Source organism: Mustela putorius, unplaced genomic scaffold (assembly GCF_011764305.1).
Source record: "Mustela putorius furo isolate JIRA1106 unplaced genomic scaffold, ASM1176430v1.1 tig00537243_pilon_pilon_pilon, whole genome shotgun sequence".
In the NCBI taxonomy this organism is placed as follows: domain Eukaryota; kingdom Metazoa; phylum Chordata; class Mammalia; order Carnivora; family Mustelidae; genus Mustela; species Mustela putorius.
This window is the reverse complement of record NW_025422382.1, coordinates 1,029,017-1,048,801: the sequence shown is the minus strand read 5'-3', so window position 1 is coordinate 1,048,801 and position 19,785 is coordinate 1,029,017. Positions and strand designations below refer to the sequence as shown.

Sequence of the window (19,785 nt, the reverse complement as noted above, 5' to 3'; positions counted from 1 at the left end):
GAACAGAAAAATTACAGTAAAATACGGTTCAGTTCCAAACTGGAGATATGATCAAAGTCTTATGGGACTCCAAAGGAAAAATCCAGCTCTTTGCTGTTCCTTTTCTCGGTCTTTTATTCTTCTGCCATGTATTAAGAAAGCAAGCAAGGACTCCGAATGCCAGAAAGGCAGGCTAGGGGAAGGTGCTCTGAACTGGAACTTCTGTTGCTGGGGCTGCAACTCGGGGGCCCAAGGCCGACAGGCTGAGTGAAATATTGAAAGGAAATGGAAGGAGGGGGCTTGGGTTACAAATGGAGAATTCAGAGTGACTGGGTAAATGCAAACCTAATGGCAGATAGAACAGTCATTCCAGTAGCACCTCAGACATTTATGACTATTTTTGAGTCACCATTCTTTAAGTGACCCATGAAGCTTTAACACTAAAGGGATCTAAGGGTGCACATAGGCCAGGGTTTCTCATCTCATCACTGCCGACATTTGGGGCTGGGCAGTTCTTTGTTTAGGGGCTGTCCTGAGCATTGTAGGATGTTTAGCCACATCCCTGGCCTCTCCTTGGGTTGGGAGGCAAAATAGCTCCTAGCCAAGACCCACAGTAATATGGAAATGGTCTTTTGGTCTGAAAAGCAACTGGAGTCACCCAGGGAGCTTAAAAAAATCCAACACCCAAGCTGTGCCCCAGACCAGTTAAACTGGGAGGTGGGAGCCAGCCATTGCTCTATTTCAGAGAGGCCTCAAATATCACACACACCTCCTGTGATTCCAATTCCAGGGTGAGAATCGCTGGTCTAGAATGATAAGGGAACAGTTATTGAGAACCTCTAAGATGATAGGTATTTTACACACGGCTCGCTTAAAGTCAACAGCTCCTCAAAACCACATGGCTTTCCTAATTCATCTAAGGAGGACAGGGAATCTCAGAAAAGTTAAGGAACTTGTCCAAGAGGATCCCAGCCAGGAACAGTAGCTCTGCAAAGGGCAGTTTCAGTGGCCAGGGCTGGACTGTAAATGGAAGAAAAGCCAAGGACTGGAGGATGGACAGGAACAGAGCAGAAAAAGGCCTCAAAGTCCAAGTTCATGAAGTCTGAAGTAGAAGGGGAAGCCCATGATTATGGATGGGTACCTCACAGAAGCCGTTTTCTGGTTAGAATGAGGTCAGCACAGGCGAGATACCATACACACATATCCACTTTTGCTTCTCTCTTTGTTCTAGGGGGGAAAAGGAACTACTCCCAGAAGGACAGTAGGGTGCAGAAGCCATAAGGGCAGAGCTAGAGCAATTAAATTAGAGCAGGTAGGCTTTGGATGTCTAAGGAGAAAAGCAGCAAATCTGTCACTTGAGCTGCGATAATCCTGGAAGCTTCTAGCAGTGGGGTGGAGGAGAAGGGTGTTTCCTGTTTAGCCATTATAAGGAAAACTACAGTCTTGGTATAGGGTAGGGAAAATATAGACCCGCATGCTAGATGTTTCATGTTCATAATCCTAGTGAATCGACGCACATCTCTAAGAGATCATGGGCATGTATCTACTCCTTGCCCATGAACACTCAGGGGAGACCTGTCAGACACTGAACCATAGTGGGTCTGCTCCACTTGAATGAAAGACCCGTTACAGAAACAGACGTAGGTCACTTAGTCCATTCCAGCGGCTATCACAAACCCCACAGACATGGTGGCTTGTGAACAATGGACACTGATTTCTCACAGCTCTGGGGGCTGGGAAGTGTAAAATAAAGAAATCTGCTTTCTAGACAGTTGTCGCAAGGGGTCAGGGATCTCTCTGGGGCCTCTTTTAGAAGGACACTAATCCCATGCATAAGGGCTTCACTTTCATGCTCTAATTACCTCCCAAAGGCCTCATCTCTTAAAACTACCATCTTGGAGGTTAGGATTTCACTAAATAAATTTGGGGGGGGGACCTAACTGGGGGAGACCTAAACATTCTGGCCCTTGATGCCAGACATAAAGGCAAAACACCCTTGAAAGAACCCTTGCGGAGAAAACAAGCCAATGTGGAGAGAGAGTACAAGCAGGAGACAGAGGCTATGGCCAAGGCCAAAACGATAGGACTTCGCTTCAGGCATTTATAAACAGGACTGAACATTCTCAACATCCTCCTTTCTTTTACCATAAACACGTACACAGCTCCAGTTTTTGCTCTTTCAAATGGCACTGAACACAATATTTGTGTTTTTAATATTTGTGCTTCTTCTGTGGGGCAAGAAATCTGAGAGGGAGTGAAGGAAGCCTTAAGTTGGGAACAGAGTATTTTTATAGAGTTGGCATATGCTTTGAAGTAGCAGCTAGGTCACTGTAGTTACTGGACGGGACCCACTTAATGTATCTATAATAAGCAAATATCTATCAAGTTTATAAATATAAATTGAGAAATAATGAAAATCAGACACCGGAAGGAAAAAAGAAACAGGAGCACGTTCTGATAACAATTGTTAAAGTCTGGTTACCGAAAGAACATTCCTTACTTTACAATAGCCAAACTGTGGAAGGAGCCAAGATGCCCTTCAACAGACGAACGGATAAAGAAGATGTGGTTCATGTGGATTATTACTCAGCCAGTCAGAAAGGATGAATACCCACCATTTACGTCAACATGGATGGAACTGGAGGGGATTATGCTGAGTGAAATAAGTCAATGAGAGAAAAACAATTATCATATGGTTTCACTTATTTGTGGAATAATAGAAATAGTGCAAAGGATCATAGGAGAAAGGAGGAGAAACTGAATGGGAAGAAATCAGAGAGGGAGACAAACCATGAGAGACTCTTGATTCCAGAGACTAAATGAGGGTTGTAGAAAGGGAGGTGGGTGGTGGGATGCGGTAACAGGGTGATGGGCATTAAGGAGGGCAGGTGATGTGATGAGCACTGGGTGTTATATGCAACTAAGAATCATTGAACACTACATAAAAACTAATAATGTACTACATGTTGGCTAATTTAATTTAATTTAAAAAAAGGAAATTTCCTTACTTTGATAAAAGTTATATATCAGAAAACTCAGCAAATGTCTATTAGAAATATTCCCAATGTCAAGAACAAGATTTTTTAAAAAGCCCACTAACATTATTATTCTATACTTCTGGATTATTCCAAAATCTTTTGGAGGTCTGAGCCTTTAAGTGCCACAAGACAGGAGAGAAATAAGAGGGGGAATATGTCACAGGAAGACAACATTATTATCTATAGATATCAAGATTTTCCATATAGAAGAACCCATGTCAAATAACTGAAAAATTATTAGAATTGCTAAAGGAGTCTAGAAAGATGTCTAGGTAGAAAATGAATATATAAAATAAACTGACTTAACACATATTGGCATGACTAATTGGAAATATAGTGGAAAGAAAGATCTACCATATGAGCAAAAACTATAAAATACCTAGAGAAAAACCTAATAAAACATATGCAAAGTCTAGGTAAAGAAATTTTATTAAAGAACACAAAATGGGAAGATACACTATACTCCTGAATTAAAAGAATCAATGTTATTAAGACATTTCTTTTCCTCTTCAAATTAACCCATAAACTCATTGCAATCTCAATTAAAATTTCAGTGCAAGTTTTACGGAATTTGACAAACTGATTTTAATGTGCATGTAAAACAAAGGTATGACAAGACTCAAGGAAATTTAGGAAAAGAACAAAGTGTTTTGGTAGGAAACTGGGGAGAGGGCAGTAAGTTGACCTATAAAAGAATACAACAGAAAACTATAATATTGAAAACAATATGATATCAAAGCAGGAAGAGCCAGATAGATCAATGGACTTGAATCAAGAATCCACATCTATTTGATCCAAACAGCTCTCTATATTTGAATTTAATATATGGTAAATGTGGTACCTCAAGTACGTGGGGGAAATTTAACAAATTGTGTTGTGACAACTGTTTATCTATTTGGAAAAAGGAACTTAGATTCCTACCTCACACCATACACAAAAACAAATTTCAAAGAAATCAATATCTAAGTATACTCTAAAATGAGTATAAAAATAATGGAAGAAAATATTAGAGAATAAATTTTATAACGTTGGAGGTGGGCAGGTCCTCCTAAGCAAAACAAAACTCACTAGCTATTAAAAAGAAATGATCAGCAGATTTGACAAAAAAGATTAAAATTTTTCTCCACAGAAAAACAGATATCATAAGCACAGTTGAAACACAAGATTAAGACTACTATATTTATGTATATATATGTGTATATATATACTTATAATATAATAATATATAATATAATATATGCAGAAGGTGGTTATTATTCATAACTTATGAGTTCTTAAAACTGGTAAGAAAACCACAAACAATTTAAAAATAGCAAATTCACAGGAGTACAAACCACAATAAAATGAGTTGTCAAGAAAATGCAAATTAAAAAGATACAGTAAAAAGTTTAAGTATGATTATAATATTTCCTGTTAGTAGAAGGGTGGAGAAAGGCACTTTTGGTGGGGGTGTCCATTGGTACCACTGCTCTGGAGAGGAATCTTGCTTCCTTGCTCAGAATTGTAAGTGTTCATTCTCTTCTACCTACAAATTCTATTTCTCGGAATCTATCCTACAGAAGTATTTATAAAATATTTGAAATAAGTATGAAAGGATATACTTATGAGGATATTCAAGGCAGCATTACTTGTAAGGGGACCTTAACTTGAATTTTCTTCTCCAAGAATTTGCTGTTTCTTCTAGAGACAGCTTTTCCAGTTATTTATCTTGGGCTTTCTCTTTCATGCTATAGGCTTTAGAAAAATGTCTACTGACCCTTGGTTGTCCTCTTAGGTTCTATCCATTGATGTTTAAGATGAAAACAATGGGAAGACTGTCTGAGAATTCTGTAACAAGCTCAACAGAGCTTGTCAATAGGCCAGCTTTGAGCAGGTGAGAGAATGGGGCACCAGTCAACGGAGCCACCATTTTACCTGTTGCCCCCAGACTCAGAGGCCCCTGGCATCTGCACTCAGGCTGCTCCCTCCTCCTCACAGTCCCCTCTGCTACCTAGGCTGTGATTTCCTCTGCTCTATTAGAGAACAGTCTTCCATCTGCTTTCAGAAATTTGTTCCAGAAATTTGTTAAAATCATTTCACAGATGCCCCCCTCTTGTTTTCTTGGTGGTTGTAGGTTATAGCCTGTCTTATTCCCTTAGGTTCACTTTGATGGAGTATTGGGAGGAAGGAGGAAAACAAACAAACAAAAAACAACTCATGTACTCAGTCTGCCATCGTGAACCACAAATTGGATGTATTATTTGCAATATTAGGAAATGAGACAACATAAACATTCTTCAATAGGGAACTGCTAAAATGGATTATGCTACCTCTGATGTATGGAATACTCTATACTCAGAAAATAATGAATCAATGCAGTAATAGGAAAAGGCATGATATATTAAAATAAAGGAGCAAACTGCAGAAAGTATGTATAGTAACCCCACTTTTAGAAGATGTATATATGTACTTTCACAAAGGACTAGAAGATGCACAGAGAATGGCTAAAAGTGGTCATTTATCTGCCTTAATAAATGAAAGCAGTGGACCTGGTGTGGGGTGGGGACACAGAAGGAATTCCACCTTTTTGGTCTGTATCATCCATATTGTTCAGAATTTTTACAATGCATACAAAAAATCTTTGGGATTAACTGTCACACAAATATAAGACATCCTATTATTTAAATACTCCAATCCTTCCCATAGAGAGAGCTGCTCGACTAAGTTAAAGGTTGGCATATTATAGAGGATCCAAGATACCTGATTTTTTTTTAAATGCTGGCGGTAATTATTATTCTTTAAAACTTGTAAGAAAAAGTGCTTAACAGTAAAGCAATTGCCAGTTTATGTTTAAAAACTTATAGACCTTTAAAAAATGCCTTCCAAGTCATTACATGTTGGCAGGTAGAACATGTCCTGTAGAATCAATTTGGCTTGGTATGCTTTTATGTCTGATTTCTGAACTGTTACATAATGACATTAGTAAACTGAGCTAGCTGAACTGCGCCAACTTTGATATTTCGGCTAGAATAATTTTACAACATCTTATTACTAAGGAACTGGTAAGGAATATAAATGTCCATCATTTTAATAAAATTAGATTTAGCTTTTTATTTCCAAAGATCAGGGTCCAGAATAATGCACATGCAAAAGAGAATGCAGAGGCTTTAGCAGATACATGGATTCTAAAGTCTTCTCTGCTAAAAAGAAAATGTGTATCTAGGAATCTGTAATCTACCAGCCAGTCAATATTTTGGAGCATGTGAACAAATTCAAAGAAAGACTGAGAAATGGAGCTCGAGTCTGCAGAACTTCATTGGCTTCCAAGTTAAAATAAAACACAGATATTTTCTCCTAAAATCCATGCACCATTGAAGGTCATGATTTCTCTAGCTTTGCACAGAGAACAGTGAGCATCGTGAAGTCCCAAGTTGGCCTGTTGCTCCAGCCCCACATGGGTCTTGTCTCCCTGTGAGTTAGGCAGGGCTAGGGCCAGAACTCAGGACTTCAGAATCTGAATCGAGCACATCCAGTTCTCAATGGTCAAACCAAATTAAGCCGTAAGCTCAGAGTCAGGATGAACAAACCATCACTATTTACATAGGAGGCAAAATTGGGGGGGGGGGGGTGCATGCCTCCTTCTACATGTATGGTTTCTGATTTTTAAATGTCAGTTTTCACATCCTCACTCTGTAATTGGATCTTTAGTAAGGCTAGATCTTTCTTGAAGCAGGCAAAGTAAAGAATGTCCAATTTGAAAAATAAGAAGGCCATGCACGTCAAAATTCTTGGAGACTGAAGTACTTACTACACATAGAGTATGACTTCTATCATTAACTAGGTGATCGGCATGTGGGGAAGGTCACTTACTCATTTTTAAAAAAACTTTTAAAATAAGATGATAAGACCATCTTTTCCAGCTTTAATAATTCAAGTCCTTCTGTTTTCATAGGTATCCATTTTCCATCAAGTTTGCAGAATTGGTCATTAAAAGATACCAAGTGTTTCACAAGAAAAGTTTCATTTGCATTACAAATAACTAAAGCTAACTCTGGGAAGCAATAAGGCACCCCCCCCCAAAAAAAAACCTTTAAAATTTGTGTATTTGTTTTTGTTTTTAACGCCAAAATTTTTATTTTTGAAAACTGCTTAGAGCAAAACTGTTTCACAATTCAGAAAGTGCAAATTTATTACTTCCTGCATGAACCATAGTAAGATTAAAGAAAGGAAAAGCACAATTTTTAAAAAATTTTATAAAATTTTAAAGACCAACTACATAATTAATTTAGAGTTCAAACAAATTCAAAAAAATTTGTGTATTTTTTGAAAGCAATGATACAAACTTGAACTATTCATTTCTTGTCTGTTGACAAGTCTATAAACAGCCAAATCAATTTTGGACATCAAGTCACATTTTTATGCGATATAGTTTTCCTAGCTGGAAATACAAGGGAAGAACACTGAAACCTTCATCATTACCTGGAAAACTGTAGAAAAACTCATCACATATCTCATTGAAAAACATTTCCACGTCTGAAAATGTATAATGTAAAAACCGGTCCTTGAAGAGTTCAACATAGCTTGAGAGACCCATGTGCTGAGGGCTTACCCATAATCTCAAGCAGTCCCATGCCATTTAACTTTTAAAATATACAGACCTCACAGAATAGGAGATTTAGCAGGATAGGTGACATAGGTAAAGAGAAAACCTGTGATGAGAAGACCATTTGGAATGCCTAGGGGACAGGTCAGTGGGGGGCCAGTCAGTGGGGCTTCCGACTTCTGGTTTCAGCTAAGGTCGTTATCTCAGGGTCATGGAATCAAGCCCTCTGTCCAGCTCTGTGCTCAGTGGGGAGTCTGCTGGAGCTTGTCTCTCTCCCTCCCACCCCAGTCTCTCTCAAATAAAAAAACCCTTAAAAAAAAAAAAAGACCATTTTAAAAGGTTGAATTTTATGATATGTGAGTTATAACAAAAGGAAAAAAGGAGGTTAAAAAACAAAAAAGAGCATTCCACTGCTTTAAATGATTTAAATGCTGCAGACAGAAGCTCCCAATGATCCTTCTGGAACGTTTCATTACAGTCTGCTCTTCTGTCTCCATTCTCCCTCCTGTTCCTGTACCATGTAATACTGCCGATGGACTCAGGATTTCTCAGGTCCTCCACTGGTCTCTGGGCATCTACCAGGGTGAATTTGATTTTCTGAATTAGTCTCTCACTGAATCTTTTTTAGGAGGGAAGGGAATTTTGACTCCATGAAGCTTTGGTATCCTGACAAGTTCTCTGAGACAAAAGAAAGGGAATGGCTGTTCGTTAATTGTTGGTAAGTGACAGGGTTCTGAGTATCTGTTATCCTATCGATTGTCACAAATAATTATAGCATCAAGCTGCTTCCTCCCCTACTCTAGATGAAAACACTGAAGCTATGACTGCAGTTTCATGTTCACCCAGGATTTTTTTTTAAGATTTTATTTATTTATTTGACAGAGAGAGATCACAAGCAGGCAGAGAGGCAGGCAGAGAGGCAGACAGAGAGAGAGAGCAAGGGAAACAGGCTCCCAGCTGAGCAGAGAACCCAATGCGGGACTTGATCCAAGGACCCTGAGATTATGACTTGAGCCAAAGGCAGAAGCCTAACCAGCTGAGCCACCCAGGCGCCCCACACCCAGGATGTTCTCTTTGGAAGGCACAGCTTAAAATCAGTTTTCTGAACTGAGCAAGGGAAAATTTACTAAAAACAACACAAAGCTCATTAAAAAAAAAAAAGTGGCATCATTTGCTGGTACCTTTGAATTTGAACATAATCACACTTTGAATAATCCCCTGAAGAATATGTGCCTTCTAGAAGGATATTTATGGAGATGTGGTTTTCCAATATTCAAAAAAAAGAAGAAGAAGAAGAAGAAAAAGAAGGAAACACACAAAGACTATTTTCTCACAACTGAAGATAATGCACAAACCCCTCATTGGGAAAAAGAGACTTATTGCTCCTTCGGCAGCGCGTGGGCTTGCCGGAGCAAATGGGACCTCTTTTCCCTTTAACTGGACTTGTCTCAGAGTCTCATCTGCCATCCCTTCCTCCTCCTTCCAATCAATCCAGGTCAAGCAAATTTTGGTTGCATTTGCCTGGGTGCAGAAAGAAAAGCTGCAGCATCTGGAGTTATCTTCTGGGGTGCTCCTGGTATCCGAGATTTGCAAAATGAATCATCTCTCAACTGCTGCAGTCACTGATGGCTGCATGGCCAAGGCTGTACAAGAAGAGCTCAGGTTCTGAGAACTGCTCATAGGTTCTGAGAACTGCTCATGGGTGTTATATCTTGGTAGAGATTGACTTGAAGACAGATTACTTGGGTTTGAATCCCAGGCTCCACCTCTTCATAGCCGTGTGAACTTAGCAAGTGACATACTCTCTCTGTGGCTATTTCCTTATCTACAAATTAGGGCTAGGAACAGCTTCCATCCCCCAGAGTTGTGGAAAGGGTTCAATAATTTAGTACAGAAAAAGCATTAAGAATAGTGCCTGGCACATAGCATCTGTGCTATTTAAGTTCCTGTTCAAGAAATTATTAAAAAATGGATGGAGGAGTCAAGATGACAGAAGAGTAGCAGACTGAGATGACTTCAGGTCACAGGAGTTCATGTAGATAGTTATTAAACCATTCTGAACACCTACAAACCCAACAGGAGATCGAGGAGAAGAAGAGTAGCAATTCTAGAAACAGAAAATTGGCCACTTTCTGAAAGGTAGGACCTGTAGAGAAGTGAATCCGAAGCGACAGGAAGATAGAACACCAAGGAGGGGCCAGCTCCCAGCAAGCGGCAGAGCAACGGAGCACAAAATCAGAACTTTCAGAAGTCTGCTCCACTGAGGGACATCACTCCAGAGGCTGAGCGGGGGTGAAGCCCATGCGGTGACAGCGTGGTCTCAGGTCCCACAGGGTCACAGAAGGATCGGGGGTGTCTGGGTGTACCAGAGATCACAGGTATCAGAGTGGGGAAGCCAGCTACAGAGGTGGATCTAAGGAGTGAGCTCAGGGTTACCTTAAACTGTGATCCATGGCACAGTCAGGTCACTGCTCCTGAAACAGGGACCCCACAAGTAGCAGATCCGGGGAGACTCACCTTCCTTCTCTGGAATCAGAAATCTGCTGGGTTTGGAGACTCCAAACAGGACTGTGTGCCCGAGAGAGAGATGCTCGGTCACAGGCCAGGTGAGCTTGGAGCGCAACAGGAGACCAGGGAGATGGGAGGGACTGAGGGGCCCCAAACTCTCAGCTCCTCCAGCCAGAGATTGGGGAGGCCGCCATTTTCATTCCTGTCCTCCAGAGCTCTACAGAAAGCATTCAGGGAACAAAAGCCCCCAAGAGTGAACTGAGCAGATTACTTAGCTTGGCCCCTGGAAAGGGCAATGCAATTCCGCCTCGGACAAAGACATTTGAGAATCACTACAACAGGCCCCTCCCTCAGAAAATTAGCAAGAACATCCAATCAAGACCAAGCTCACAGATCAAGGAGAATAGGGGAATTCCAGAGGAGGGGAAAGCAAAACATGGAATTCATGGCTTTCTCCCCAAGATCTTTTAGTCTTGCAAAGTTAATTAAATTTTTTAAATTTCATATTTTTTCTTAATCTAATTTTTTTTCAATTTTTACTCTTTACTCTTTTAATGTTTTTTAACTAGTTTATCTTAACAATACCTTTCTTTTAAAAAAATCTTTTTGAACCTTTATTATTATAGTCATATTTTATCCTTCATTGTATCTAACTTTATTTTTTGTATACATATAGGGTTTTTTCTTCTAAAAAAAATTTGGAATACAACTTCTTTTTTTTTTTTTTTAATTTTTTATTTTTTATAAACATATATTTTTATCCCCAGGGGTACAGGTCTGTGAATCACCAGGTTTACACACTTCACAGCACTCACCAAATCACATACCCTCCCCAATGTCCATAATCCCACCCCCTTCTCCCAAACCCCCTCCCCCCGGCAACCCTCAGTTTGTTTTGTGAGATTAAGAGTCACTTATGGTTTGTCTCCCTCCCAATCCCATCTTGTTTCATTTATTCTTCTTCTACCCACTTAAGCCTCCATGTTGCATCACCACTTCCTCATATCAGGGAGATCATATGATAGTTGTCTTTCTCTGCTTGACTTATTTCGCTAAGCATGATACGCTCTAGTTCCATCCATGTTGTTGCAAATGGCAAGATTTCATTTCTTTTGATGGCTGCATAGTATTCCATTGTGTATATATACCACATCTTCTTGATCCATTCATCTGTTGATGGACATCTAGGTTCTTTCCATAGTTTGGCTATTGTGGACATTGCTGCTATAAACATTCGGGTGCATGTGTCCCTTTGGATCACTACATTTGTATCTTTAGGGTAAATACCCAATAGTGCAATTGCTGGGTCATAGGGCAGTTCTATTTTCAACATTTTGAGGAACCTCCATGCTGTTTTCCAGAGTGGCTGCACCAGCTTGCATGGAATACAACTTCTAATAGATCAAAATATACCATAAATCTAGCACAGGGTTTTGTTTAGTTTCCAGCCTGAGCAAATTCTCTCCAAGTTCTTTTCTTTCTATTCCCAACCAATATATCAATTCCTTTTTTACAATTTTTTAAAAATTTTTATCTTTACAGTCATATTCCATCCCTTCATTGTATTTACCCTTATTTCTGTGTGTGTGTTTGTGTGTATACATATATATTTTTTCTTTTTTTAAAATTTTGGTAGGTAGTTTCTTCTAAGAGACCAAAATACACCCAAAATCAAGTGTGTGGCTCCGTTCTATTCAGCAGTCTGATATATCAGACCGCTGAATATATATATATATATATATTTTTTTTTTTTAACTTCTTTTTACCCCCTATCTTCTCCCCCATGATTTGGGGTCTCTTCTGATTTGGTTAAGGCACATTTTTCTGGAGTCTTTGCCACTACTTTAGTATTTTGTTCTCTCATGCATATATTCTTATCTGGATAAAATGACAAGGTAGAAAAACTCACCACGGGGGGGGGGGGGGACCAAGAAGCAGAACCAAAGGCTAAGGACCTAATCAATATAGACATTGGTAAAATGTCAGATCTAGAGTTCAGAATGATGATTCTCAAGGTGCTAGCTGGGTTCAAAAAAGGCATGGAAGATATTAGAGAAAACTTGTCTGGAGAAATAAAAGCCCTTTCTGGATAAATAAAAGACCTAAAATCTAACCAAGCTGAAATTTTTAAAAAGCTATTAATAAGGTGCAATAAAAAATTGAGGCTCTTACCACTAGGATAAATGAGGCAGAAGAGAGAATTAATGATAGAGAAGACAGGAGAATAAAGAAGCTGAGAAAAAGAGAGACAACTACTGGACCACGAGGGGAGAATTTGAGAGATAAGTGATACCATAAGATGAAACAATATTAGAATAATTGGGATTCCAGAAGAAGAAAGCGAGAGGGGACAGAAGGTATACTGGAGTGAATTATTGTAGAGAATTTCCCTAATTAAAAAAACAAAACCCCCATCAATATGCTGTTTACAAGAAATTCATTTTAGACCCAAAGACCTCCAGATTTAAGGTGAGGGGCTTGAAAACAATTTACCACACTAATGGACATTCAAAGAAAGCGGGGGTGGCAAACTTTACATCAGATAAATTAGATTTGAAGCCAAAGACTATACTAAGAGATGAGGAAGACACTATATCATACTCAAAGGGTCTGTCCAACAAGAAGATCTAACAATTTTAAATATCTATGCCCCTAACATGGGAGCAGCCAACTATATAAACCAAATAATAACAAAATCAAGGAAATACATCGACAATAATACAATAACAGTAGGGGACTTTAACACTCCCCTCACTGAAATGGACAGATCATCCATGCAAAAGATCAACAAGGAAATAAGGGCCTTCAATGACACACTGGACCAGATGGACATCACAGATACATTCAGAACATTCCATCCCAAAGCAACAGAATACACATTCTTCTCTAGTGCACATGGAACATTCTCCAGAATAGATCACATCCTGAGTCACAAATCAGGTCTCAACTGGAACTAAAAGATTGGGATCATTCCCTGCATATTTTCAGACCACAATGCTCTGAAATTAGAACTCAATCACAAGAGGAAATTTGGAAAGAACCCAAATACATGGAGGCTAAAGAGCATCCTACTAAAAAATTAATGGGTCAACCAGGAAATTAAAGAATAATTGAAAAAATTCATGGAAACAAATAATAATGAAAACACAACTGTTCAAAATCTGTGCGACCCAGCAAAGGCAGTCCTCAGAGGAAAATATATAGGGATACAAGCTTTTCTCAAGAAACAAGAAAGGTCTCAAATACACAACCTAACCCTACACCTAAAGGAGCTGGAGAAAGAACAGCAAAGAAAGCCTAAACCCAGCAGGAGAAGAGAAATAATAAAGATCAGAGCAGAAATCATTGAAATAGACACCAAAAAAAAAAAAAAAAAAAAAACAATAGAACAAATTGATGAAACTAGGAGCTGGTTCTTTGAAAGAATTAATAAGATTGATAAACCCCTGGCCAGACTCATCAAAAAGAAAAGAGAAGGGACCCAAATCAATAAAATCATGAATGAAAGAGGAGAGATCACAACCAACACCAAAGAAAAACAAACAATTATAAGAACATGTTATGAGCAACTATACACCAGCAAATTTGACAATTTGGAAGAAATGGATGCATTCCTAGAGACATATAAACTACCACAACTGAACCAGGATGAAATAGAAAACCTGAACAGTAAGGAGATTGAAGCAGTCATCAAAAATCTCCCCAAAAACAAAAGAGCCCAGGGCCAGATGGCTTCCCAGGGGAATTCTACTAAGCACTTAAAGAAGAATTAATTCCTATTCTCCTGAAACTGTTCCAAAAAATAGAAATGGAAGAAAGACTTCCAAACTCATGTTATGAGGCCAGCATTACCTTAATCCCCAAACCAGAAAAAGACCCCATCAAAAAAGAGAATTACAGACCAATATCCTAGATGAACACAGATGCAAAAATTTTCAACAAAATACTAGCCAATAGGATCCAACAGTACATTAAAAGGATTATTCACCACGACCAAGTGGGATTTATTCCAGGGCTGCAAGTTTGGTACAACATCCACAAATCAATTAGTGTGATACAATACATTAATACAAGAAAGAACAAGAACCACATGATACTCTCAATAGATGCTGAAAAAGCATTTGACAAAGTACAGAATCCTTTGCTGATCAAAACTCTTCAAAGTGTAGGGATAGAGGGTACATACCTCAATATCATCAAAGCCATCTATGAAAAATCCACAGCAACTATCATTCTCAATGAAGAAAAACTGAGAGCTTTTCTGCTAAGGTCAGGAACACAGCAGGGATGTCCATTATCACCACTGCTATTCAACATAGTGCTAGAAGGCCTAGCCTCAGCAATCAGACAACAAAAAGAAATTAAAGGCATCCAAATTGGCAAAGAAGGCAAACTATCACTCTTTGCAGGTGATATGATGATTCCTGTGGAAAATCCAAAAGACTCCACTCCGAATCTGCTTGAACTAGTACATGAATTCAGTAAAGTGTCAGAATATAAAATGAATGCACAGAAATCAGTTGCATTTCCATACACCAAAATCAAGACAGAAGAAAGAGAAATTAAGGAATCCATCCCATTTACAGTTGCACCCCAAACCATAAGACACATAGGAATAAACCTAACCAAAGAGGCAAAGAATCTGTACTCATAAAACTACAAAGTACTCACGAAAGAAATTGAGGAAGACACAAAGAAATGGAAAAATGTTCCATGCTCATGGATTGGAAGAACAAATATTGTGAAAATGTCTATGCTATGTAAAGCTACCTACAGGTTTCATGCAATCCCTATCAAAATCCCATCCATTTTTTTCAAAGAAATGAAACAAATAATCCTAAAATTTATATGGAACCAGAAAAGACCTCAAATAGCCAGAGGAATGTTGGAAAAGAAATCCAAAGTTGGTGGCATCACAATTCCAGACTTCAAATTCTATTACAAAGCTGTCAGTATCAAGACCATATGGTATTGGCACAAAAACAATCACATAGATCAATGGAACAGAATAGAGAGCCCAGAAACAGAAACCTCAACTCTATGGTCAACTAATCTTCAACAAAGCAGGAAAGAATGTCCAGTGGAAAAAAGACAGTCTCTTCAACAAATGGTGTTGGAAAAATTGGACAGCCACATGCAGAAGAATGTAAGTGGACCATTTCCTTACATCACACACAAAAATAGACTCAAACCGGATGAAAGACCTCAATATGAGACAGGAATCTACAAAATCATTGAGGGGATCACAGACAGCAACCTCTTCGACGTCAGCCACAGCAACTTCTTCCTAGAAACATGGCGAAAGACAAGGGAAGCAAGGGCAAAAATGAACTATTGGGACTTCATCCAGATCAAAAGCTTTTGCACAGCAAAGGATACAGTCAACAAAACCAAAAGACAACTGACAGAATGGGAGAAGATATTTCCAAATGGCATATCAGTTAAAGGGCTAGTATCCAAAATCTAGAAATAAAACTTATCAAGCTCAACACCCAAAGAACAAATAAGCCAATCAAGAAATGGGCAGAGGACATGAACAGACATTTCTGCAAAGAAGACATCCAGGTGGCCAAAAGACACATGAAAAAGTGTTCCACATCACTTGGAATCAGGGAAATACAAATCAAAACCCCAGTGAGATACCACCTCACGCCAGTCAGAATGGCTAAAATTAACAAGTCAGGAAATGACAGATACTGGTGAGGATGCAGAGAAAGGGGAACCCTCCTACAGTGATGGTGGGAATGCAAGCTGGTGAAGCTACTCTGGAAAACAGCATGGAGGTTCCTCAAAAAGTTGAAAATAGAGCTACCCTATGACCCAGCAATCGCACTATTGGGTATTTACCCTAAAGATACAAATGTAGTGATCTGAAGGGGCACTTGGACCCAAATGTTTATAGCAGCAATGTCCACAATAGCCAAACTATGGAAAGAACCTAGATGTCCATCAACAGATGAATGGATAAAGAAGATGTGGGGTGTGTGTGTGTGTGTGTGTGTGTGTGTGTGTGTGATGGAATACTATGCAGCCATCAAAAGAAATGAAATCGTGCCATTTGCAATGACATGGATGGAACTAGAGGGTATTATGCTGAGCGAAATAAGTCAATCAAAGAAAGACAATTATCATATGCTCTCCCTGATATGAAGAATTTGGGAGGCAACATGGGGGGTTTGGGGGATAGGGAAGGAAAAAATGAAACAAGATGGGATCGGGAGGGATTCAAACCATAAGAGAGTCTTAATCTCACAAAACAAACTGAGGGTTGCTGGGGGAAAGGGGGTAGGGAGAGGCTGGTTAGGTTAAGGACATCGGAGAGGGTATGTGCTATGGTGAGTGCTGTGAAGTGTGTAAACCTGGTGATACACAGACCTGTATCCCTGGGGCTAATAATACATTATATGTTAATTAAAAATTTTAAAAATCATTAAAAAATGAAAATGAATATGGATGTTCATTAAATGACTTGAAAAAATCGCTTTCCTTATATTATTTTGTTAACTCGTCTGTGCATGCTCATGTGAATTAGAAATTGGTCAAAATCAATTCTTATGACCCAATTTGCTTTGCATAAAATGCAATCAGCCAGCAACCCAGAAGGAAGGATCAACAAAGATCTAACTCTTTGTGGCAAGATTGGTAATAATGGCCTCTTGATGTCTATGATATTACCCAAAATGTCTGCAGCTGTTCAGAAGATACACACATACTCAACACATAAACCACTGCCCTGGGGAAGATGAAGCAGAAAGAAGAGAAACATGGTTTTTACTTCAGACCTTTGGGAATGAAGCTCCAGACAGGATCACTGACTGGCCCTGTTTGAACTCCAGTAGAACGAAGACTGGACTGTACCTCAGCTCCTCAAAGAGCCTCCCCCATCTCAGAGAAACCATTTAGCCCAGTATCTAGTGCATAACCATGTTTTTCTTGGAAGGAACAAAGGCTGGCTTAAATGTGTAGATATTAAATATTTATTTGCAAGGACTTCAAAAATTTCCTCCACCCACGTTTCTCATGTTAAGGAGGAGGCCAAACGGTGCTTTGGCATTCTCCAGTGGCACCTTCTCCAAGTCCAAGGACATCTGGTCACCACCGTGTCACGCTCCTGGGAAGGAATAAATCACCTGAGAGTGACAGACTGTTTCCTCTGGAAAAAGACCAAGCTTACCCAAATAGTTGTTGCTCTTGTGCATCTCGGTGATGTTGATTTTGGTGGCTCCTTGGGGGATCTCGACCACGCGGTGGTAGCCCAGGCTGGTAAGGGCGTGCTTGAACACGCCCGACACAACCTGACAGCCTGTGTTGTCGCCGCCGCACACCCCGCATTTGTCCACCACCTTGTCTGAGCCCAGGTAGTCGTCACAGCCAATGCTCTGCAGAGAGGTGGAAAACAAAAGACTCTTGGAGCACATCACAGGAGCATGGGGGGAGACGGAGAGAGGAGGGAATGGAAAATTTTTTGGTGGGTCTTGAACTGACCTCCCTCCTGCCCCCCATTCAGCTCCTGCAGTGTCCAAGTGCATTCTTCCCTCACTTGACAGAGAGTCACAAAGCATCCACTCTGGGTAAGGAACTTCTTCCCAAGGTATGTGGGATACGTACACTCCGGGAGCAAGGGGGAGGCCACAGACAGTAAAACACGACACGTAAATCAAATCAGTATGCTTGGGGGTGGCAAATGATAAGGAGAAAAATAATGGAGAGAGAAGGAATAAGGAGACCGTGGGGACCGGTCACTTGTTTACACTGGCTGGACGGTGAATTTGTCTTGAAAATCCATCCCCCTTGTTGGACTCAGAGAAGAGACCATCTGGGATTTTTTTTTTTAAGATTTTATTTACATATTTGAGAGAGAGCATGAGCGGGGGGAGTGACAGAGGGAGAAGCAGACTCCCCACGGAGCAGGGAACCCGACTCAGGGCTCATTACCGGGACCCTGGTATCATGACCTGAGCCAAAGGCTTAACTGACTGAGCCACCCAGGTGACCCCATCTGGGGTTTTTATATAAAGTTCTTTGGGGCCATGATAAGTACTGTATCTACAATTGGGATTTGTCCCCAAGTTCTTTGTTCTACATGATAGACTGTATAAACGCTTAGCAAAGGATCCTCAGAAGTGGTACTCAGAGGCCCAGTGTCTTAGGAAATTAACACAAATTTGTTGAGATCTGGGTCTCCACTGGTCAGTGGAGCTCTGAAGAAGCAGGAGCAGCAATATTTTCCTTGGCACCCCCAACGCATTTTTCCCAGGGGTAAAGGGGGAAGGGAGGCAATGGCCAGATGGTCCACATATAAATAAATAAAGGGGTGATCCTTGTTCAGACAGGCCTATCAGCATTGAAAGGAACTCCACTGACCTTCCTGAACTTCCTCCAAAAAAGATTCTTCCCATGACTCATTATAAGACCTTTTAGCTTTATCATTCCCCTCCCTGTTCATGTTTTCTGTTGGGACAATTTTTTTTTGCATGAAAAAAAAAATTAAACCTTGGAACAAAGGGCAAGATCATTATCTTTATGCCATCCTTTCCCGCTTCTGGAGCTGATTCCATAGGGCTCACGATCATGCTTTCTGAACCTAAAATTTAGACGTGTGGTCTGAGCAAAGAATTCCGTCATGTTTCTACAGGTAAATGGAAGGGAGCAGACAACAGCTTGGACAATGCAGTACTGAGATGACAGGATCAGTTCACTGGGTTCTGGGGATCGGGAATGACACTTGAAGTCGAAATGGGATTCTAAAACTTGAGACGCATGTTTGCTGAATCACAGGCTTATGTTGGTTCTCGAATTCTAAGAGTAATCATCAGACCACATCTCAGGGGGAAAAGTGGTTAACAAACTGTTCAAAATCCACTTTTGGTTTTGTGATATATCCTTGGGTCTGTTTTTGTGGGCCTTACAGGTCAAATCCTATATGCAGAGTCAAATCAGAGGAGGTTCAGGCTTTCCCCTCCAACCTCACACTTGACTGACATCTTTCTGTAGGCACTATACCTGTACATTATTATTTCCATATTCCTGAGGGCACTTTAGTTCCTCAATAATAACTGGTCTCTTCACAAATAGCTTCTCTGTAAAACATTATTTCTGACAGTAACAGAACATCATCTCAGTATGTTCACCCACATCCAATTAACCTTTCAAAATGCCATGTTTGCTATGTATTTCTCCTCCCTCAACTATTTTTTGCCCCTGCTCCATGCACTTTTTAGTAGAAAAATAAGGAAAATGTTTTTCATGCATAATTTCCATCCCTGACCCCTTGGGTTCTCCTTGGCTTTGAAAGAAAGCAAGAAATAAACAAAATACCACAGGTCTCACCAAATTAAGGACATGCCTCTGATTGTCCCTGATGGGGCAGATGGAGAGAAAAGTGGGTCGGCACACAGTCCGTTTCCCGTCTAGCAAAGCCTCACCCTCCTTCCTTTGCATTCCTGCTACCCATGGACTCCGTTTGTCCCAGACCGAGCTCATCCTCACGGGGCACACCAGTATAGGGAACGCTGAGTACAAGGCGTGAGGTAGGAATGAACACACAGGAAGTAGGAAAGCATGTTCGCGGAATGACTTGGCTCCAGTGTAGGGTTGCTGGGAGGGATGAAATCAGGCTGGAGAATTCAGCTGAAGCGTTTAAGAATCTTGGTTTCCACGATGAGGAATGAGAATTTT

The 19,785-nt window shown here is 40.1% G+C and overlaps 1 protein-coding gene across 3 annotated transcripts in view; it reads right to left on the bottom strand.

Annotated features, from left to right (window-relative positions):
- The window catches only part of THSD4 (thrombospondin type 1 domain containing 4), a 556,231-nt gene that overhangs the window by 95,368 nt on the left and 441,078 nt on the right, over nucleotides 1-19,785 (bottom strand). For all 3 annotated transcript variants that reach the window (XM_045073490.1, XM_045073491.1, XM_013059343.2), the window contains one exon: nucleotides 17,282-17,486. In XM_045073490.1, the coding sequence (XP_044929425.1) occupies nucleotides 17,282-17,486 (205 nt within the window). The remainder of the gene's footprint in view (nucleotides 1-17,281; nucleotides 17,487-19,785) is intronic.